At 35.5% G+C, this 23704-nt stretch overlaps 1 protein-coding gene and 1 long non-coding RNA gene across 3 annotated transcripts in view; one reads left to right on the top strand and one right to left on the bottom strand.

Annotated features, from left to right (window-relative positions):
* The window catches only part of Golm2 (golgi membrane protein 2), a 67688-nt gene that overhangs the window by 13966 nt on the left and 30018 nt on the right, over nucleotides 1-23704 (bottom strand). For both annotated transcript variants that reach the window (XM_074065857.1, XM_074065856.1), the window contains exons 5-8: nucleotides 21797-21947; nucleotides 21073-21153; nucleotides 15041-15139; nucleotides 13473-13643 (exon numbers count right to left, since the gene is read on the bottom strand). In XM_074065857.1, coding sequence (XP_073921958.1) covers nucleotides 13473-13643; nucleotides 15041-15139; nucleotides 21073-21153; nucleotides 21797-21947 — 502 coding nt within the window. The remainder of the gene's footprint in view (nucleotides 1-13472; nucleotides 13644-15040; nucleotides 15140-21072; nucleotides 21154-21796; nucleotides 21948-23704) is intronic.
* The window catches only part of LOC141420794 (uncharacterized), a 73861-nt gene that overhangs the window by 25238 nt on the left and 24919 nt on the right, over nucleotides 1-23704 (top strand). The window contains exon 2 of the long non-coding RNA XR_012445439.1: nucleotides 16104-16184. This is a non-coding gene — a long non-coding RNA (uncharacterized lncRNA). The remainder of the gene's footprint in view (nucleotides 1-16103; nucleotides 16185-23704) is intronic.

Below are 23704 nucleotides of genomic sequence, written 5' to 3'. Positions count from 1 at the left end.
AGCCATTCCACTAGTCCTCTAGCTCTTTTTAGATAGTGATTTTTCTGTTTTGTCATTTGCTTGCATCAGCTTTCTCTTAAGTTTCTACTGAGGAGTATTTTTATTTAGAATACTATGTTAACCACTTTTAACTGCACAGTTCAGCGCCATTAAGAACACTGATATTATTGTGTAACCATCACACCACTGCCATGTCCACAAAGTTTTCATCTTCCCAACTGGTATTCTTATTCATTAAATAATAACTCCCTCTGCCCACATTTGGATTCTGGCATCAACCATTCAACTTTCTATCTCTATAAATGTGACTAGTCTAGGCATCTCAAGTAAGCTGAATCATACAGTATTCATCCTTTGTGACAGGCCGATTTCAATAAGCACAATGTCTTTCTTTTATTACTATTTGTTACAGCTTTTGTCTTAACACACAAAAAGTTTGTATGTGTTAGCTAGTAAAATTTACTATTAGCTTTGACCAATTTAGCTCCCTTTTAAAATTTTATCTTGGTGGTACTGCTGTTTGAACTCAGGGCCTTGTACTTGTTAGGCAGGAGCTTTACTACTTAAGCCATGCCCCCAACCCCTTTTTGATTTAGTTGTTTTTTTCCGATAGGGTCTCATGGTTTTTTGTCTAGGACCTGGCCTCGACTCTAATCTTCCCATGCAGCAGGGATTACAGAAGTGAACCACCAGCTTGGCTTGCATATTGAGATGGGGTCATACTAACTTTTTGCTCAGGCTAGACTAGAACAGCAGTCCTCCTGTCTCTGCCTCTGGAGTAGCTGGAATTTCAAATGTGTCTACCACTTCCAGCCTTGAATTCCCATTTTTGGTAGCTGCTATCATCCCTCTTCAATTGTTTTTTTAATTATGCTGGGTGGGGGTACATTTCAATTTTCTTTCTACTAAAGAATGAACTCTACTCTTCTTCCATTGAAGGTCTGTAAGAGGTAAACTTTGTGTGACAGAATTAATTTTCATTTTGTCCTCATCCTTCTCCTTAGCTGGTATTGTAACAAGGTATCCTTTGCACAGCCCTCATCTTAGTTGACTCCACTTTTACCTTCTAGCATGTTCTGTTTAGGTTATTTCTCCTTCCCAGCTTATCTCAAGTTCCAGGAAAAAGAGTCAACAGATAACCATCTCAAGCTAGGAAAGAAATTGCTTCCCAACCCCTGGTGCCAGCAGGACCCTGCAGAACCAGAACCAAGACCAGATCTTTCTCTCTGAGACAGGTCTCACAAAGGAGCTCAGGCTGGCCTCAATTCACTATCTTCCTGTCTATTCCTCCCCAGTGCTGAGATCACAGATGTGTGCCACCATACCCAGCTTATACTTTATTTTTAGACAGGTTCTCACCCAGGCTGGTCTCAAACTCATGGCTCAAAGTGAACCTCCTGCCTTGGCTCCTGAGTGGCTGGGACTATAGGCATGTACCCCTGAGCCCAATTTGGTCTGGTAAATTTCATTGTATGGGAAGTGTGTACTTTTTTTCTCCTTTTTCCTTCTTCACATTTCCTCATATGATCTAATAATTTTCAAGGTGCTTTCACTCAGTTCCTGAATCCTGGATTGGATTTTATAATCACATTTCAGAGTTTCTTTTCTATGGTGCTATGGAGGATAGCATAGATTCAGTATGTAGCCAATAGTGGTATTATCTAGATTAGATCACAGGCTATATCTGTAACTTCCTATTTCCAGATAAATGTACCTTTTCTTCTTTTCTTTTTCACTATGGGTGCCATTATGTAGCTCAGCTAGGCTGGAGTTCATTGTGAAGTCCAGGCTGGCCTCAAACTTGCAATCCTCTTAGTTTTAGCCTCCCAAGTGCTGGGATTACAGGTGAGTACCACCATACCCAGCTGTTTACCATGTTTGTAAGCCTACTGATATTTTGCTAGTTTTTACTCCCCACCTCCTTTTTCAGTGATGGGGAACAAGCACAGAGCCCTGCACATACTAGAGAAAGGATCTAGGAATGAATTACACCCCCAATTCTTATAATTTGTCTATCATTATGTGTGAGTAGAGTGTACATGTCAAAGTTGAACTATGTAAGCTAGGGCCAGAGGCTGAAATACTTTAAAGAAAATGTGATCAAAGTATATTACATTCATGTATGAAAATGTCAAAATAGAACCGTTATTTTGTACAATATATGCTAGTTTAAAAAGAAAAATAATTTAAAAAATCTTTACATAAAGGAAAATCACATATTTCATGATACACTAGCCTCTCTTTCCAATGTTGTTCAGCAGAATCATGAACCATTGTTAATTTAAATGAATCCCTACTGCTGTACAGAAAAGCCTGTATAAGGTGGAGCTTGATCAGCAATCACTACCTATTGTTTGGTTTTGAGCATGGGGCTGACATTTAAAGAGAACTGTTTTCTCAATTCAAAGCATGTATTCAAAGTATATAATTCAAAGTACACACACACACACACACACACACACGAATACAAACACACACACTTGGGAAGCACAATCCATATATGGCGGTAAAACAGGCCTCTTGTGGATTCTCAGTTTCCACTATTTTGGAACATGTCTGACTATGGTTTTTTTTGTTTGTTTTAATTTTTGAGATAGGGTCATGATATGTAGCCCATGCTGGCCTTGAACTCTTGATCCTCCTGCCTCAATATCAAGATGCTGAGGGTGACAGGGGTACACAACTATTATGTATTTTCATTCAAAGTATCCCCTAAATTATATTTTATGTCACCATACAGCATATAGTCTACAATTAATCAATTCTACAACCCAAATATATCTCTCAAATATGTTAAAACATGCTAAAAATATTCCTGCCATTTTTGTCTGATGTGGTAATACAAAATTAAACTTACAAAAATATGAACATCTTTATAAATATTTCAATCTAAATATATATTAGACTATAATACAAAAAATTCTAAATTTAAATAATTGCTGCTGGGGATGTAGCTCAATTGAAGAGGACTTGCCTAGCATGTGCGAGGGCCTGGTTTCAATACTCAGTTCTGCTAAATAAATAAACAAAAATAAATATTGCAGTGATCATTGTATAACTTCTATCATTTGCATTTGTTGGTCTCTTGCTATATAACTTTGGTCTACAGATGAAGGAAATTTCAATGAAGATATGGAATGAGGCCACATTTGTTCTATCTCCAGGAAGCAATTCCTTTGTACAGCCATACTTTCTTTCTATGCTCACTTCATATTTTCCATTCATTAAGGCCTCAGTTATGACCATTGCCTTGCTCTGACATTTTCAGTGTAGTACATTTTCTCTCAAGACCATAATCATTTCATTTATACCTCTCATTCTGATCCTTTCTCCTTTTCTTTCTCCTTCCCTCCATGTCTCCCTCCCTCCCTCCCTCTCTCTCTCTCTCTCTCTCTCTCTCTCACACCTTCATTTAATGGAATACTGAGGTTTGAAGTCAGGTCTTTACACTTGCTATGCAGGTGCTCTACCATTTGAGCCACACTCTAACCCTTGTTCTGATGCTACTTAGTTGCTACTTAATTTCACAGTTAATACAGTCCTTTTGAGTTTATTCTAACATCCTACCTTTCTATACTGCCATTGATTCCAAAGAACTAAGTCACTGCCCTCAATCAATCAGAAGACTTCTTCTCTATAAAGTGATCACTCCAATGCTTACAGGCATCAGAGAAGCAACATGGGTCAGAAAGAGTTTATAAGAAATCAGACAGGGCAAGTCTCATTTTAAAGGAACAGTCATAATTACTTACAGTGATTGTGTTGAATATTCTGGTTTAAGGAGAATTCAGATATTAAGAAGTTTATGTGAAATTTTTTTATTTTTAAATATTGGCAACTATTCCACAATAAAAACAAAAAATCATTATGTGGATGCAAAAATTCATTTTGGTTTGATATGGCTTTGGTTTATCAACTTTCTACCTCTACAAAAGATTACTTTTTTTTTTTTTTGGCAGTACTAGGGTTTGAACTCAGGGCCTACACCTTGAGCCACTCCACCAGCCCTTTTTGTGATGGTTTTTTCAAGATAGGGTCTTACAAACTATTTCCCTAGGCTGGCTTCCAACCACGATCCTCCTGATCTCTGCCTCCTGAGTAGCTAGGATTACAAGTGTGAGCCACTGACACCCGGCAAAAGATCATTTTGGTTATTTAACAAAATTTTGAGAATACACAGATATAGCCTAACAAAAGATCACATATTCAAATTCAGCAAATGCCTGACTATTCCTACAAACCTTTACATCCCTAGTGAATAAGCAGGCTCATTCCTCATTTTTTATTCCAAATATTCTTTCTCCTACATACACACACACATATATATATACACATATATATATATTTAATATGCAAATATATATAAATGAGATACACTACCAAATGACAGAGAAAAAAAAAACTGGGACTTTAAATGTTTTGCATACCTAGCAGGCAATAAAATTTTATTTAGATAAGTATATTAGTAAGAAGGAAAAATATGAAGAGTTAAGTATCTATACAAAAACTTAAAAAGGGAATAAAGTGACAACTCACAAGCAGCAAAAAAAAATCAGAAATTTAAAAGTAGCAAAATTAGTAACTGGGTTTTTTGAAGAAAACAAATTGCAAACAACGGATAAACTACAATTACTTTTTTTAAATAGAGAATATAAAAAGTCCCAGGACTAAGAATTGTAGAATAAAGGAACCTATGGCTGGATGCTGGTGGCTTACACCTGAAATTCTAGCTACTTGGGAGGCAGAGATCATTAGGAGCACGGTTTGAGGCCAGCACAGGTAAACAGTTTGAGAGGTCCTATCTCAAAAATACTCAACCCAAAAAAGGGCTGGCGGAGTGGCTCAAGTGGTAGTGCCTGCCTAGCAAGTGCAAGGCCTTCAGTTCAAATCCCAGAACCTCAAAAAAAAAGAAAAGGAAAAAGAAATCTAAAATCTAAAATGAAAAAGTTCTCATAATTATACACTAATATAGTTAATGGTGAAGTAAACAATTTGATCCTAGAACTACCTATAAAAATAGAAAATTCCAAAACTGATAAAATAACTTTAACAAATTTAATAAATGCTTGCCATATATATGCTACAGTTCTTGCCTCATGGAATTACCGCTTGAATGGAGAAGATATATAAACAGCCAATTACAGAACAATGTGGTATGTATATACTTTAAGCATGTTCCATATACAGAACATGTTTCCAAAAGTGGGATTCTAAGAGGAGACTAAGGGAGGAGCAAAAGAAGAAAAGAATAAGAGTGAATAATAACAAAATACATCACATCTGTGCAGGAACAAGACACAACAACACATACTGAACACTGTTGAACAATACAGGGTAGGGGAAAAGGGTGAGGAAAAGCAGTCGAGGGGATTAGACTGACTTAAGCACAATCTATTTACAGGCAAAATACCAAGTCAAAATCCCCACCAAAAAATGAACAGATATCTAAACAATGAAGGACAGGAATGTAAAACAAGTCATGTCAATGGGAGGGCTCTAGTGGCTGATGTATTTTCTGTACCTATATGAATATGGAACACTGAAACATGTTGAAGTCAGCTTAAGAAGAGAAAGGGGGTCGGAGGGAGAATAATGGAGGGGATGAACCAATTTTGGTTCCATATATACACATATATATGGAAATGTCCCAATGAAACTCCCTGTATAACTATCACATACTAACAAAAAATTTTTTGTTGTTATTGTTTTTGTTGATAGGAGGGCTTGAACTCAGGGCCTCATGCTTGCCAGGCAGGTGCTCTTAGCTTGAGGCACTCCACCCAGCCCTTTTTTGTGATGGGCTTTTTCAAGATAGAGGCTCAAAAACTATTTGCCCAGGGCGGGATTCGAACCATGAGTCTCCTGACCTCTGCCTCCTGAATAGCTAGGATTATAGGTGTGAGCCACTGGCATCCAGCTTACATCTTTTTTTAAATGAAGGACAGGAAGGTAAAACAGGTCCTGTTGGGGGTGTACCAGTGGGAGTGGGGCAGACATAAGGAAAGGGTGAAGGAGGGCCAATATGGCAGATGTATTTTGTATATATGTATGAAATAGAACAATGAACCTGTTGAAATTGTTTTAAGAATGGGAGGAGGGGGATATGAAGGAGATAGATGGAGGGGATCAATCTAATTAAGATAAATGGCAAGCACATATGTAAATGTCACAGTGTATCTCCCTGTGTTGTACATATAATAGTTGTTAACTATATGCTAATAAAAGAAAAGAAAGTATGTTCCATGAATTGAAGTAGTATGAGAAGAGTGAGTGACTCAGTTAAGATAGTATTCATATGAGGAAGAGCTTCATCAAGTAGGGAACAGGAGAACAGTGTTTTAAAATATGACCAGGAATTTGCTAGAAATAGAACAAGGAACTATTAAAGAATGACCAGAAACTTCAAAATATTGAGCGGTGGGTGTGATACAGCTGAATAAAAAGCAATGAACGGAAGGGCTGGTGGAGTAGCTCAAGTGATGGAGGGCCCACCTAGAAAGCAGAGGACCCAGATAATAATTCTGGTTGTTCCACTAGTTATCTCAAGCCAACTAATCTCTCTGGATCTAGCTCAAACTTTAATGTACATATAAGGATCGTTTTTTTCTTTTTTCTTTTTTTTTGGATACTGGGGTTTGAACTCAGGGCCTAGCACTTTCTAAGCATGTGTGATAGAACACACCCACCCAGGGTCTGAATTTTTAACAATGTGATACGATGCTGTGGTCCAGCAATTTATTCTTTGAGTTGCATCAGCACATTATACCATCTCCTAGGGTTCTGTGTATCTTAAAAGTTTATTTCAAAGAATTCTGTTTGTAATAAGGATAACATCAAAAAAGATAGTTACATGGCCAAAAGGAAGAAAATTATAAGTTAAAAACTGTATGTTAAAATAAATTTTAATGATTACTAAATAGTGTTTACCCTCTGGAAAGCAAAGCTGAATAAACACAAAAATACCAATGATAAACTACTGTATATAAAAAGGAATGACAGTAAAAAAAAATCACAGATCCATTGAGTCTAAGAGGACATTTAACAAAATCAAACATGTCTTATTTAAAATCATAAATTAATTTGGTATAAACACCTTTTAAAGAAAGGGGAACATAACTTAGTTCCAAGAACCAGTTTAATTAATTAATTGGGTTTTTTTTTTGCAGTACTGGGGCTTGAACTCAGGGCCTCACGCTTGTTTGGCAGACACTCTACCACTTGAGCCATTCCGCCAGCTCCCAAGAGCCAATTTTTTACCTAATGGAAAAGCACTAAAATTTAAACAATACCAGAAATTAGAGTAATTTGAGTTAAGTATTGTGAAAATAATAATATAAAGTTGTTTCTACAATTGACAAGATGTACATCTTTATAAATCCTTGTTTTAAAGAATTTATTGGATGCATGAACAATTACTACAAATGAAAAATACCTTAAGTATAATCTATATAATAGTATACACAACTTGAAAACACAATGAAAAGACATTTCCAAATGAGAAAAAGCAGTACATGACTATTAACTGAAATTAAAAGATCAGATATTTATTCAGAGGAAACTATAGGACTTCAATGAACCAAATAAAGCATGAATAGATGGAGTCTTCGATGCAAAGACTAAAGCTAGTAAACAGCATTTAGATTATAGAAAATAGACTTAGTTAATAGTAAGTCAATTAATAGTAAATAGATTTACTTCGGTATAAATGAAAACTTCTGAAACTTAATAAACTGGGGCTAGGGATACAGGTCAGTGACAGGGCACTTGCCTAGCCTGCACAAGGCCTAAGTTCAATCCCTAGCACTGCAAAGAAAAAAAGAATTCAATAAACTGAAAGTAAAATTTGCTTGAATGACAAGAGAAAGAATAGGGGGTTTTTTTGTTTTATTTTTTTGTGGGACTAAGGTTTGAACTCAGGGTTTCACACTTGCAAAGCAGGTGCTCTATCACTTGAGTCATACAACTCTAGTACAAAAAATGCTCAGAATAAAGACAAGAATAGGTAGAAAGGTACATTCTGGAGGTAGGTTAAAAATAGTGTAATAATTTAATGTGTATACAATAAACCATAGGAAATATCCCCAAAGAGAAAATAAAATTTAATAAGAACCTTGAAACAAATGAAAATCAGTATATTCAAAAATTAATTTGGGCCAGTATAAACTCCAGAAAGGACAAATAATTAATTAGGAAAAAAGTGTCAAAGAAAGTTGAATAATTTATTTTGCCTAGATGGAGTAGATAGACAATTTTCTTATAAAAGAAACAGAGAAGGTCCAGGCTCCATGGCTCACACCTATAATCCCAGCTACTTAGGAGGCAGAGATTAGGACGATCCCAATTCAAACTGTTGAGGGCAGAGAGTAGAAAACCCTATCTGAAAAAATAAGTAAAACAAAAAGGATTGGGAGTGTGAGGCCTTGAGTTCAAACTCTAGCATTGCCAAAAGAAAAGAAATGGAAGAAAGAAAAAAAAGAATTGGAAACTGTCATACAAGTCAAGCTAGATATGTTTGAATACATACAAATACAAACCTTTGTATCAAATTCAGCAAAGCTGGAAGATAAAAAAATCAATACCTAAAAGTCAGCCCTATTTCTAAGCATTAGCAATGAACAATCTGAAAAGAAAATTATGAAAAATTATAGTAACATCAAAAAAATAAAATATTTAGGAATAAATTTAATCAAAGCAACACAAGATTTGTATACTGAAAAGTACAAAACATTGAAAGAAATGAAAGATGAACTAAATAAATGGAAAGGCATGCCATACTTTCAGATTGGATGACTTAATATTGTTAAGATGGCAGTACACCCCAATGCAGTCGTAATTCCTATTAAAATCCCAACTATTTACCTCTACAGTAGAAACAGAAAGATCCTACAAATTGCATGGATTTATAAGAGATCATGAATACCTAAAGTAACTTTCTGAGTAAGAATATAGTCAAATGATTCACTTCACAATTTCAAAACTTACTACCAAGTTACAGTAATCAAAACAGTCTGATACTGACATAAGGAACTACAGGCAGATCAATGAAATATTATTAATAATCCAGAAATAAACTATGCATTTGTAGCCAATGGATTTTTGACAAGGATGTCAAGATCATTCAATGGGAAAAGAAGAGTCCTTTTTTTTTCTTTTTTAAATTTGCTGGTGGTAGGGATCAAAACCAAGGCCCTACACATACTAGGCAAGCACTCTACCACTGAGCTACATTCCACATCCAAGAAGGGTCTTCTTAACCAGTGGGGCTGGCACAGATGGATATGCACATAGGAAGTCAGACTCTTACCTCATATACAAAAATTAAAATGGATCAAAAACCTAAATGTAAGAACCCTTAAAGTTCTTAGATAAAAACACAGGGAAATCTTCATGCCTGTGATTTTTGTCAAAGAATTTTTTAAGACATACCAAAAGCATGAATAGCCAAAGGAAAAACAGACAAATTGAACTTCATCAAAATTAAAAACTTTTGTGTTTAAAAGCCAGTATTCAGAGAGTAAAAAGAGCTGAGCACTGGTGGCTCACGCCTGAAATCCTAGCTACTCGGGAGGCAGAGATCAGGAAGAAAGCAGTCTGAGGCCAGGCAAATAGTTCAGGAGACCCTATCTTGAAAATATCCAACAGAAAACTGGTCTAGCAGAGTGGCTCAAGTGATAGAGCACCTGCCTAACAAGTGTGAGGCCCTGAGTTCTGGCCCTAGTACCACCAAAAAAAAAGGAAAAAGATAACCAATTGAATGGACAAAAATATCTGCAAATCACATATCTAATGAGGGTCTTGCAATATGTAAATATGTACTTATATATGAGTATATAAAGAACTTTTACAACTCAAAATCCATTTTTAAAGACTTGAATAAACATTTCTGCAAAGAGAATATACAAATGGCCAACAAAGCTGGATGCCAGTGGCTCATGCCTGTAAATCCTAGCTACTTGGGAGGCTGAGATTGAGAGAATCTCGGTTAGAGGCCAGCCTGGCCATCCCCATCACTGCAAAACAAGCAAACAAGACAAAAAAACACAGTGAGGGCTGGTGATGATAGGGCTCAGTTGTAGAGCACTTGCCTAGCATGAGCAAGGCCCAGGGTTCCACCCTCACCACTGCAAAACAAACAAAAGACACAACAAGATACCACTTCACGTCCACTAAGATGGCAACAGAAAAGGAAAAGGGGGATAAAGCAGAAGGAAAGGAAAGAAAGGGAGAGAAAGAGGAGGAAAGAGTGTTGGTTAGGATGTGGAGAAATTGGGACTCTCAGACTGCTGGTGGGAATATAAAATGGTGCAGCTGTGTGGAAAACAGCTTGGCAGCCCCTCAAAAAGCTAAACATAGAATCACCATATGACTCAGCAATTCCACATCTAGGTACATACCCAAAAGAAATGAAAACAGGTGTCCAATACAAACTTGGACATGAATCTTCACAGCAGCACTTATTCATAACAGCCAAAAAAGTAGAAACAATCCAAATGTCCATCAACAGATGAATGGATAGACAAAATATAAGCATACAACTGAGTATTATCCAGCCATAAAAAGGAATAAAGTACTGACACATGCTACACCAAGACTGACCCTTGAAAATATTATGCTAAGTAAAAGAAGTAGGACACTAAAGGCCACATACTTTATGATTCCACTTATATGAAACAGCCAGAAAAGGTTAACCTTTGCACACAGGAAGTAGGTTAGTAGTTTCAGGGGATGTAGTAGGAGAGAACAGGGAAAGACTAAATGGAATGGTTTCTTTTGGGGTGATAAATGTTCTGGAACTAGATAGCGATGACGCTTACACAACATTGTAAATGCATTAAATGCAACTGAAATGTACACTTTGGTGAACTGTATTACCACGACAAAAATTTTAATTAAAAAATTTTACATGACAAAATATAATAACTCCTCATGTGTGGAAAGGCAAGTAGATGAGAGAAGTCTTATAAAAGTAATTTATATAGGACCAATCTACAAAGTCTAAGGCTAAGTGGTTAAAACCGATGTACAGATTATATACCAGGAAATGATTATAATGAAATTTCTCTCATAAAACAAAACAGGCCAGCTGTGTGGTGGTTCATAATCCCATCTTCTTGGCAGGCTGAGGCAGGAGGATCACCTGAGCCCAAAAGTTTGAGGCCAGTCTACACAACATAGTGAGACCCTTTCTCAAAACAACCAACAGAAGACAAAAATAAATAAACAATAATAAAAGGCCATCAGAAAGTACGTTCTTACTAAAATACCTTCAAAAAATCATTACATTCTAAATAATAAAAGAAATTAAAATCAACGTGGCCAGGTCACAGAGAAACAGATAAACTTAAAATGTCTTCAGTGACACTATAAAACTGTTCTAAAGAAGAATCTGAGCTAGGTGTGGTGGCTCATACCTGTAATCTCAGCACTGAGGAGGCTGAGACAGAAGGATCTCAAATTCAAGGCTGGCCTGGAATATACAGGGGAATCCTGTTTCAAACAAATCCAAAGAACAGGAAGGGGAGGGGGAGGAGCTACAAAACTAGTCAAGTACTTTGATACAGTAATTTCATTCTTAGAATTATACTTTTTTAAAGGAACACCCAAAGTAGGAGGAGGAAGAAATAATTGGAAAAAAAAAGATAGTCATAGTCATGACAAGTAAAATTAGAAGTAACCTAAATAATAAGAAGTAACCTAAATAATAAGAGCAGAAGTGAGCCATTAAGGTTTACGTACAATGGAATGTATACACATGTGTGTGGGTGTATGCACAAGTGCACACACACATGTATATATTTAAAGTGCCAAGTAGGTAACTGTTTGTTAAATAAAAAGGTAAGTGTGTAAGAGAGCTAGGTATAGTATTACATGCCTATAATTCCAGCACTCAGGATTATGAGTTCAAGGCCAGCCTGGACTACACAGTGATAATCTGTCTCAAAACAAGACAAAAAGGTGGAGGGGGTAAATTCAAGTATGATGTATTTGATACATTGTAAGAACTTTTGTAAATGCCACAGTGTACCCCCACCCAGCACAATATTAAAAAAAAGGTATTATAAGAAAAGGTGTCAATTAAAATAAATTAAGAAACAGTACATGCATTGATTTCAATTCTATATATATATATACAGAGAAGAATGTGGACTAAGAGTTTAAAATTCAAAAGGTTATTTAAAAACTAAATTGTAGAGAGTAATAATTCCACAGCAATTATTTCCAAACAAATTCTTTACCCAAAAATTGATACCAAAAACAACAAAAGTAAAACAATAAAAAAATTTCATAGAATACAAATTTAGCAGAAAATATTAAGCGACCAAATTAAGATATTTTGCTATGCTCTTATAAACCTCTTGTTGAGATAAAAGTTTTCAGGCCAATTTTCTAACAGGATTTTAAGAATCTTCTTTTTTCACTACATTTTTAAAATGTTAGCCATATCTTACAAATAAACATTTTTTCATGTAATATTTTAATGAAGATATAAAAATATGCTTTAGGGAAAGTCAATTAAATGTATGCAAACCATGTGTTCATACATATGTACAAGTGTGAATAACTGTTTAAAAAACAAAAATACCTTGAACAAATTCACAAATACTAACTTTGCCCAGTTCTCAACCTATAAGCAACCTCTATCTACACATGGCTCTGGACAGTTGTTGCCATAAAAGCCATCATAAAAACCAAATAAAAACAAACTGGAGTTTTTAGATATTATGTCTCTTCAGAGTTGAAGGTGAGAAGAAACCATAGTAAGAAGAAGCACAGTCTAAGAGAACTGACCTAAGGGACATTCTCCCACTGCAAATTCTCTGGTATCAGAATTTTTTTTAATCTTTTTGGGAATTCACAAACTAGAGAGTTAGCACAGATCAACAGGGATTGACTGTTTATGAAAATCAATAGCTCTGAAATAAGCAGCAATAATTCATTATGCAGTATGACAAATTTGTTTACTCTGTTTCACTTCTCTTCTAACACCTAAATGAAGCAAAATGTAACTGGAAGGAATGGAGGAGGAGGTGATATTGAGCTTCCCACTATGGCACTCTCCCCAGGTGTGTACTTCCCCCAAAATGCTCCATTTTTCAAAATTGTTCATCTTCTCTCCCTTCTAATCAGTTTCCATTCATTAGTTTAACAAAGTGTGTCTTTTGAAATTTCTCCAAAAAAGTTTAAGTTTATCAGAACTAATTACATTTTTTAAAAAATACCAACTTACCTGAAATTTATTATTTAACACTGGAGGAGAACACAAGAAGTTTCTCATGGTTTCTTTAAAATAGTCTCTATCCATCTAAACTGGTTTTCTTTTAAATGTTAACACTATCCTACTTTCTCTTTACATTAAAGTTCATTACACATTTTAGTTAAGAGTATAGTAATGAAGACCTTAATTTAGCCTTGTAAACAAACATATTTTTAAAGAAATCTTTTTAGCATAATGTTCATCAATTGATTCTTACTTTGCTTCAATTTGTGGAAATCACTGACTCTGTCCTTGGTGGCCTGCTTTTGTATGTCTGCTTGAATTCTCGATTCAGTCTCCACATTTGAGCCTGGAATTAAATGCTGAAGAGGATTGGAAGGGTTCTGTTTTGAAGTATCAGGGTTTCCATTGTGGTTTACATGTGAATCTACGGCATAAAAACATCAAATTAAAAGAAAGTAGTTCTTGAATTTCATAAAACCTGCTTTAGAAAAGCTATAAAACAGCAGTCTGGAACTAAGTAGTCACGTAGCTAGGTTTTTGTTTTGTTTTGTTATGTTTTTTTGGTGGCACTTGAGTTTGAATTTAGGGCCTCACACTTGCTAGGCAGGCACTCTACTGCTTAAGCTACTCCTCCAACCCTTTTTTTATGACAGGTTTTTTATAAAATAGGGTCTCCCAAACTATTTGCCTGGGAATGTCTTCAAACCTCAATCCCCTGGTCTCTGCCTCCTGAGTAGCTAGGATTGCCGATGTAAGTCACCAGTGCCCGGCTCCTCTGTGTCTTTTTTCTTAAGGTTTTCTCTAATTTCTTTTTATCAAATCTTATAATCAATGTGATTTTAGCTATGGAAAGTTTATTAATCATTCCCAGTATCTTCATCACTGACTATAAACCTATTTACCAAACAGATATACAGTAGAAACCCAAAGATTCATATTTCAATGACATCTGTTTTTTTCCTCCCACCAAACTCCACATTACTGTCAGAAATCTCTAAAATCCATTAAGGCATTTAAAATTTCTAATATCTAAGTCATTCTTCATCCATCCAAAAAGTCCCAACTGTTAGCTATTGATTCTTATAGCAGTATCTCCTTGATATAACCTGTTTCTCATTCCTTCTCCCTTTCCTTGTCAAAGTCTGCTTGAGATCCTTTAAAGATTTTCATTTCCAGTACTGGGGATCAAACCCAGGGCGCCTCAGAGGCAAGCCCTCTTCCGCTGAGCCACACCCACACCCACTAGATCTTCATTACTATTAATTTTGGAATCAGAAACCTCCTATGCCACTGATACCTACATCTTTTCTTTCCATTATCCCCCTAAAGCAGCTTCTTTCAATCATACTGATTCTCACTATAAGAGAAATAAATAGGTGTTCAGTAGAAAACAAATACATTTATAAATACAAATAAGGGATTGTTTAATATACATGGGTATAACAATTTATAGAAGACCTCTGTAAGATAACTATGAACAAATTTTGAAGAAGGCAAATCTATATAGCATGGCAGAGATGGAAAGAAATGTAGTTTAGAGTGGTACAACAAATAATTCTTGTGCTCTGAGGAGCAAGACTATTATAATAATCATTAAACAAAGTGAATTTTAGGAAGGCAGCTATATTCACCACTGCATTCCAAGTTGAACTTTAGATGATTATTTTTTCTGAAGTTTTTGTACATCATTTAATATATAATATTAGTTTGAAAAGTGAATGCTACTTCACTATGCTGCTAAATGACAAGTTTTATTTATAACAATACATAAGCTACAGTAAACTGGTTTTCAGATGGAATGATAGGAATAAGATATCATACCTGAAGCCATATTTGGGGAGAGAGGTTGTCTGGTTGGAAGATAGGAGATTGCTTGGTGACTTTCATGTGGAGAAACTAAAACAGGGGGTTTCTTTAAAGCTATAAGAAAAAATAGATCCACATTATTCCCACTGATATCATGCTTACGAAAAACCAAATACATGATTCCATTTTTATTGCACTAATTCTACAAGGCTTGTTCTAATTTTGTAATCCTTAGAATTGGTATACTAACTAACTCATTTATGATTACTAATTAATATAATGTACTATGTTATAGATTTTCGTGATCAATACATTTTACCAGAGTATAAGTTCTATGACCATATGAACTCTGTCTTGTTAACTACCATAACCCCAACACCTAGAACAGTGCCTGGCACATAACAGGAACTCTTAAAAGCAGAGAAAAAAATAAACACAAATAAAAGGGAACATAAAAAAATATAACATGACTGACAAGACAGTGAAACTGCATCATAAATAGAAAGAAAACATATCAACTCAAGATTTATCTAGCAAAAATATCCTTGAAAAATGAAATTGAGGGGCTGGAGATATAGCTCAGTGGTAGGGCATGTGCCTAGCACGCAGGAGACTCTGATTCAATTCCCTGAACCAAAATAAAAGAGTGCAATATCTGGGCATGGTGGCAAGTACCTGTAATTCCAGCTACCCAGGAAACTTGACACCAGGAGTTCAAGAATAGCCTGAGAAATATTTAGAGACACCCTCTCTCAAGAGATTAAAAAAGAGGACGAAATAAAATAAAGATGTTTTCAGATAAACAGAAGTTGAAAAAACTTGTTGCTAGCAGACTGCTACTTCAAGAGATGCTAATGGATGTTCTTCACGCTGAGGGAAATGATAATCAAAATATAAATTTGAATCCACAAAAAGGAATGATGAGCATCAAAAATGGCAGAGTGGCTTGAGTGGTAGTGCACCTGTCATGAGTTCCAGCCACAGTATTGCCAAGAGAAAAAAAAAGGAGTAAATATGTGGCAAGTGTAAGAGATCATAGTTCTTTTCTTATTTTTTAAAATATCTATCTACCTCTTAGTGCCATCATCTTAGAAACCACTGTACCATGAGAGCCAACTGGAGGAAGAAGTAAATATGAAGGCTGATGCACAAAAGAAAGGTAAGGCAGAGGTCCAAGTAAATTAGCTTGTATATCTGTGGAGGCCACAGGAGTAGAAATAAGGAATGCTGGAGGCTGGGAACACTGGTACAAGCTGTTGGACTACAAGCTACTGTCTAGAATTTGTCTCTCAATGGATCTAGATCTTCCATTACCATCCAATCACCAAGACCCCGCTGAGAGACCCACCTTATTCATTACCAAACAGTCCCTGTTGGTCCTTTATCCTGGACCTATGGCATTCTGTACTAGTTCTGTTCTCAGTTGTGGCTGAGTATAACATGTATAATAAATCATCTCTTTTGTTGTCTTAGCTGAAGAATTGGAAAAAAAAAGATTATATAAAGCAAAAATAATAATGAAAATGCTGGGTTTGTTTTTAAAAAGCCATATATAGAAGTAAAACATATGACAGAGTACAAAGGATGAGGCAAGGCAAATAGAATTTTAACTTTGTGAAGATGTAAGATTGTGCATAAAGTGATAGAATATTTTTAAACAGACCACGATAAGTAAAGGATGCATACTGTAATCCCTAGAAAACCACTAAAACACAATACTCAGGAATGTACCTTAAAAAGTAAGAGCAATAGGCACCAATTATACTTACAAACCTCCTGAACCCTAACCATTTGATTCTCTTTGGATGTTTATTTACCGGTTCAAAACCCTATTTTTATTTCTTTTTCCTCAAGTGATTAATAACTATAAAAATACAATAATTAAAGAAATATTGCTGGGTGTGCTGGTACATGCCTATAATTCCAGAACTTGGGAGGCTAATGCAGGAGGATCATGAGTTCCAGGCTGGCCTGGGCTACCTAGGGCTGGGCATGTGGCTCAAATGGTAGAATGCCTGCCTAGCAAGTATAAAGCCCAGAGTTCAAACACTGGTACTGCCAAAAAAAAAAAAGTTGCCATATATTACTTACTAGTAGAAGAATAAACTAATATTATACCAATATAAATATATTTATATTGTGAATATAGACACTATATAATATAGTGTCTATATAGACACTATATATTATAGTGTCTATATAGACACTATATTATATAGTGAATATAGACAATATTCACTGTCTTCAGTGAATATTCACTGTCTTCAGTGAAGCTGAAGACAAGCCTATAAGGATTTTACTTTTAAGTTTATGTCCTTATACATAGCCTCAGAGCCACTGTACTAGGTATTGTTTATAGGTTACCACTGTGCTAAATTATTGAAGTCTTCAGCTATCAGAGAGTGAACAGGAGGGCTGGGGAAGTAGCTCAAAATAGTAGAGCACCTGCCTAGCAAGCCTACAAGCATAAGGGCCTGAGTACAAACTCCAGTACCACCAAATAAATAAACAAGCAAATAAATAAAAACAGATTTGAAAAGTCTAAACAAAAAAAAAATAAGAGAGTAAACAGGGTCTGAGACAGCTAGATCCCTAAGCCTGTCCTCTAGCCAACAGTAGTCACATTTTTTTTCTTTTAATGATATTAATCAAGTATTTGAAGCCTCTAAAAACTCTCAGGTACACTAGAAGACACACAAAAAATAATTCAGAGGAAGACCTCTAATATATCACAACAATATAGACAGCATCTGGATATACTGATATTTTGGCATTAATGCTAAATTTACCCAAAATGTTTATTTTGCTGGTTTTCCCAGTTCCAAACTATAGTGCTATAACTCCTGTGTGAATTAATATGGACAAGTTCATATTATAAAAATCAGTTATGAATTTGTTGGCATCTCATCAAAAGTAGCATTATTGATTTCTATTAATTCTAATAAAAAAACTATGCATTCTTTTTTTAATTTTTTGGTAGTACTGGGTTTGAACTCAGGGTTTTGCACTTGCTAGGCAGTTGCTCTACTGCTTGAACCATGCCTTCAGCCCATCTTGTTTTTGTAATTTCTTTTTTTATTATATTATTGTTATACTAGGGCACATTGTGACATTTATAAAATGTTCTTACAATATACAGTAGTTGAATTCACCCCCCTCCATCATTCTCCTTTATCTCCCCTGATCTTCCCATGTATTTTTTTTCGTGGGGGAAGTCCCAGGTTTTGAACCTCATACTTGGTAGGCAGGTACTCTACCACTTGAGCCACTCCACCAGCCCTGTTTTGTATTGGGGTTTTTTTTTTTTTTTTTTTTTTTTGAGATAGGGTCTCACAAACTATTTGCCTGGGCTGGCTTTGAAATGTGACCCTCCTGATCTCTGCCTCCCAAGTAGCTAAGATTATAGGTGTGAGCCACAGGAACCCAGCCCATCTTTTTTTAACTTATGAAACAAAAAAGGTAAAGATAAGGTTTTTGTCCTGTTGAAGTGGTTCATGTATGACAGACTTTTGAAAACCACTGTTCATTAACAGTAATATAACCAAAAATTGGCAGGATAAAATCTCTAAGACTTCTTTTATTTCCATTTCATTTTACCCTAACTCTGGATTTCTTAGTGGTTAGTAATAAATTATGACCAATGGAAAGTAAATTGAGATATCATACCAAGTGCCTGCCTAACAAGCATGAAGCCCTGAGTTCAAATCTTAGTACCCCTCCCAAAAAAAGAGAGTGATTATACTTAGCATAGTAATCATAAAATTTTAACTTGAAAACTATGAAGAAATATGTAAACAATATGTTTTCTTTTGTTTTTGCTAGGGATTGAACCTGGGGCCTCATATACATGCTAGCATTCTCCACTGAGCTACACCCCCAGCCCATAAACAATATATAGACAGATCATGTGAAAAATAAATTCATGCAAGCAAGCAGGTACCCAATCTTTGTTTATTATCTGAATAGAGTATTTCTACATACTAGAAACCTGCAATTTATCCCTGGCAAAACTTCGTATAAGGGCAATAAGAAATGAATAAACCTAAAACTCAGTGAGTTGAGGAATAGGGTAAATGTTGCAAACTCAGTATTCTTTTCTTTTTCTTTCTTTTCTTCTCTCTGTCTCGCTCTCTTTTAGCAGTACTGGGTTTTGAGCTAGAGGGACTCCTGGTGCCCGTTTTTTCTTTTTTTGAGACAGGATTTTGTTATATAGTCCAGTCTGGCCTTGAACCTACAATCCTCCTACCTCAATGCCCTGCTCAACATTAACTTCTTTAGATTAATCTTTAAGTCAGTGGTCCTTAAACTTTAACACAGACCAGAAACACTCAAGAGAGTTTGTTAAAACACAGATTAGGACCCAGATGTGGTGGTACATGCCTATAATCCCAGCACTTCGGAAACTAAGGCAGGAGGATAGTGAGTTCAAGCACAACCTGGGTTATATAGCGAGGTCCTATCTCAAAATGAAACAAAGATAAAATTTCTGTTTGTCTTGCCTCATCCTTTGTACTCTGTCATATGTTTTACTTCTATATATGGTTTTTGAAAAACAGATTTCATAAATAGCATTTTCATTATTACTATTTTTGCTTTATATAGTCTTTTTTTTTTCCAATTCTTCAGCTAAGACAACAGAAGAGATGATTTATTATACATGTTATACTCAGCCACAACTGAGAACAGAACTAGTACAGAATGCCATAGGTCCAGGATAAAGGATCAACAGGGACTGTTTGGTTATGAGTAAGGTGGGTCTCTCAGAGGTAGTCCCACAAATTGCTCCTACAAGTTACTAAGCTCTGGCTCCAAAATTTCTAATTCATTAAATCTGAAGTGAGGTCTAGGAATCTGCATTTCTAACAAGGTCATAGATGCCAAAGATGACATTTTAACAAATACTGATTACTTCATGGTCTTACAATAAAATCTTGTTCATTCTAATTCTGCATTTTCAAATTCATATTATTATTTTTGTCCTTACCTTTACTTTAGGAGAATATAGACGTGAAAGAATTTGAGAACACAGGAGGACTATACTAGTGAAATGACTAATACTTCATTGATTTGGATCTCAGACAATCAGCAATTTCAGACATGTACAATTGCCATAATCACAAAAGTAATCACTGAAACTGAGAAGGAATAAAAACAACCAAGCAGCAGCAAAGACATGACAAACTGAAGTTGGCAGAGAGAGTTATCTGTAACACCCAAGGAAAACAGATATGGCAAGAAAAACAAAGAGTCATGGAGAAAAAAAGAACTGAGTAAGATTAGGACTTCAAGTGTAATGAATAAGAACTACACACATTAATGAAGAAAGATATACATTGAATAAAAGTCATTATAAAATAAGAAAATAAAAAATAGTGAATAAACGATTCACAAGTGTGGGGTAATTCACTATAAAGGCAAGCCAAATCCTAACACCTAAATAACTCCTGTAAGGTTATCACTATGCCACATTAAAGTACACCAACAGCACAGCAATCTGGAAATACTGGGTTTAAAAGAAAAGAATCTGGGCCAGTTTCAGTAAACATGAATGACTTTAACATAGCACAATTGTCATGAATTATTAAGAAAAAGGTTCAAATATGGCTGACTCTTATCAAGGCAAAACAAGCATTTTATATAGTTTGCAAAAATTTCATAGAAATTATATCCAAAAAAAAATTAACCACACAGATATTGGTGAGTTAACAAATGATAAATACCAATCATCCAAAAAGCTGTGGTTTTTCCAAGTCTTAACCAAAAAAGGAATGGGAACCCAGCACTCAGAAAGTTCAGGCAAGAGGATTTTATGTTAGAAGATAGCCTGCGCTACTTAGTGAGATCAAGGTTGGCCTGGACTACACTGTGAGACTATTTAAAAAAAAAAAACTAAACAAGGGCTAGAGATGTAGCTAAAGTGGCAGAGCGCCTGCCAAACAAGCATAAGTTCAAACCCCAGTACTGCCAAACAACAACAACAAGAGAACAGGTCCACATGAAAAATAATATAATCATTGCAATTGAATTTTCTAATAACTGTTACTTACCAGCGGGAAGATCATCAACCTTTGCTGGGTCATTCTCTTCTATTCCAGGCATCCCTGCATCACCAACTCGTTTGATTTGTTCTGCTCAAATAACAAAAAGATACAATTCCATATTTTTTCTTTGGAAAAAATGAAAATGTTTTGAAGGAAAGTAATGATCAGTTTCTAAAGCAATAGGCGTCATTGAAAACTTTTACATATTGCTTTGAACATAGCTGAAAGGCTAAAATAACTTTTTTTTCTGTCGAAGGAATCACATATTTTATGACTTTTTTTTAATGAACTTATGGCTTATGGCTTTTTTATTCTTTTCTTTTCTCCTTTTATTTTATCGCTTTTACATTTACATGTGTATACCCTATTTATACCATCTCCCTCCTCCCAGCAGTCACATTTTAAAACAACACAGACAACTAACAATATCTGAACTAAAACCAAACAATTTTCTTTCTTTTACAGCACTGGTGTTTGAACTCAGGCTCACTCTTGATAGGAAGGTGCTCTACAACTTGAGCCATTCTACCAGTCAATAATTTTCTTTATGATTGAAAATATTCTCTTCAAAATGAGAAGAAAAAGCTAGGGATGTGGCTCGGTGCTAGAGCACTTGCCTAGCACATGCAAGGCCGTGGTTTTGATCCCCAGAAGCACCTCAAAAAAAAAAAAAAATCCTACGGAAGAAAATTCAATATTCTATTAACAAGAAACAAAATAATACTAATACCTTTCCCATGAGGGTTTGGAATATGATTGCTTGAGGGCTCTTCATTTTTATCTGCAGCATTCTCAGCTTCTTTTGGGTTATTTTTAGGTACTATATGATCATTTATACCCAATTCTTTTCCATCATTTGATTGACTTTTGTGGGCCTCTGGCTGTTGGATAAAAGATTTGATAACAGCAAATACTTTTTTAGTTCAAATTGTTATGCCATTGATACAGCCATAAATTAAATATTCTGAAACAATTTACCTATAATATGGGTTCAAACTCTACAACACTTGGAAATGAGAGACATTTATTCATTATTATTATTTATTCATTTCTATCAGACTGGTGTAAACTTAGGGCTTTGCACTTGCAAAGCAGGTGGCTCACAAAGCAGGCACTTTACCACTTGAGCTACAACTCCGGTCCATTTTTCTCTGATTATTTTGGAAGTGGGGTCTTGCAAACCATTTGCTTGGGCCTTGAACGGTGATCCTCCCAATCTCAGCCCCTAACCAAGTAGCTAGAATTACAGGCATGGGCCAACAGTGCCCAGCTTCTGTTCAGTTTTATTAGCTGATACGAAATTTAAAAAACTAACATTTAAAAAAATCTCTAATTATAGTAAATGGCCTAGAATGTTAAGCAGAAGGAATTCTCTTTGGCTATGCCAAGGGAGTAATTCTGTAAGACAACCTTCTGAGCAGTGTGGGTTGCTATGGTGACTACAGTAGGGTATTGTCCTGGGTTCTATGGGCAGGATAAGTTCTATGTACACAAATACTTGAATTAATCAGAGTGGCAGAACAGAAGGAAGTTGGTCACTACAACCTGCTCCTAACCATAGCATGTTCTTGAAACAAGTCTTTAGGTATACATTTAGGCCTAACTCAATTCTATTGGTGAACTAATTTTGAGTTGTTTCAGAGAGAAATTAAGAAAGGCAAGGAGTAAAGTATATATGCATGGGTTGCCACACAGGTAGTTCCCTATAGTTAACATTTAATGTATATATAAATGCATTGTATATGCTAAAGCCTTATGTAATGTAATTATTAATTCTATAAAAACAATACTAAAAATCTATATGCAGTCTAAAAAAAGACAAGAGTCAAATCTTGTTAATGTGTCATATTGAAGGAGAAAGGAGGCCAGGCATAGTGGTACATGCCTTTAATACTAACACTCGGGAGGTTGAGGCAGGAGGAGAGACTTCAAGGCCAGTGTGAGCTACATAGTGAGATTCTACCTCAAAATAAATAAATAAAAACAAATAAATGAGAAGGGCCCCCTCTTGAAACAAGGCAGGACTTTCATGTCTACCAGAGGGTAGATACCTTTGTAATAGAGATAAATAAATAGTTTGGAGAAAAATAAAACTAAGGCTTTAAAAAAGTTAGGCGCTTGTTCTAGGTCACAAAGCTAGAGAATTATAGAGAAGGGACTCAAACACTGTCTGACTCCAAAACTTCACATTTTCTGGTAGCTCAATAAACTACAACCAATTCCACGAGCTTAGTCACTAGTGACTGATTAAACTCAAATTTTTGAAAATGTCAATATGAAAGTCAAGGGTGAGATAATCCCTGAGGTACCTAAGCAGCCATCCTACATCTATATTTTCACTACAATGCTATATCCTAAGACTATTTCTATAAGACTTCACTTTTGCTTAGGTGGATAAAACAATACTAAAAATTAAAAGTTGCTGGGAGTGATGGTGGTGGAAGCTTATAATCCTAGCACTCAGGGATGCTAAAGCAGGATCATGAGTTCAAGGTCAGCCTGGGCTACACAGCAAGACTGTCTCAAAAGGAAAAAAAGAGAGGGTTTAGAGAGGAGGGTTAAGAGTCATATAGTGGGTGAATATGATAAAAGTACATTATATGTATGTTCAGAACTATCACAGTGAAACCTCTCACTT

This window comes from Castor canadensis, chromosome 2, assembly GCF_047511655.1.
Source record: "Castor canadensis chromosome 2, mCasCan1.hap1v2, whole genome shotgun sequence".
Lineage (NCBI taxonomy): Eukaryota > Metazoa > Chordata > Mammalia > Rodentia > Castoridae > Castor > Castor canadensis.
This window is presented reverse-complemented; position numbering and strand designations above follow the sequence as displayed.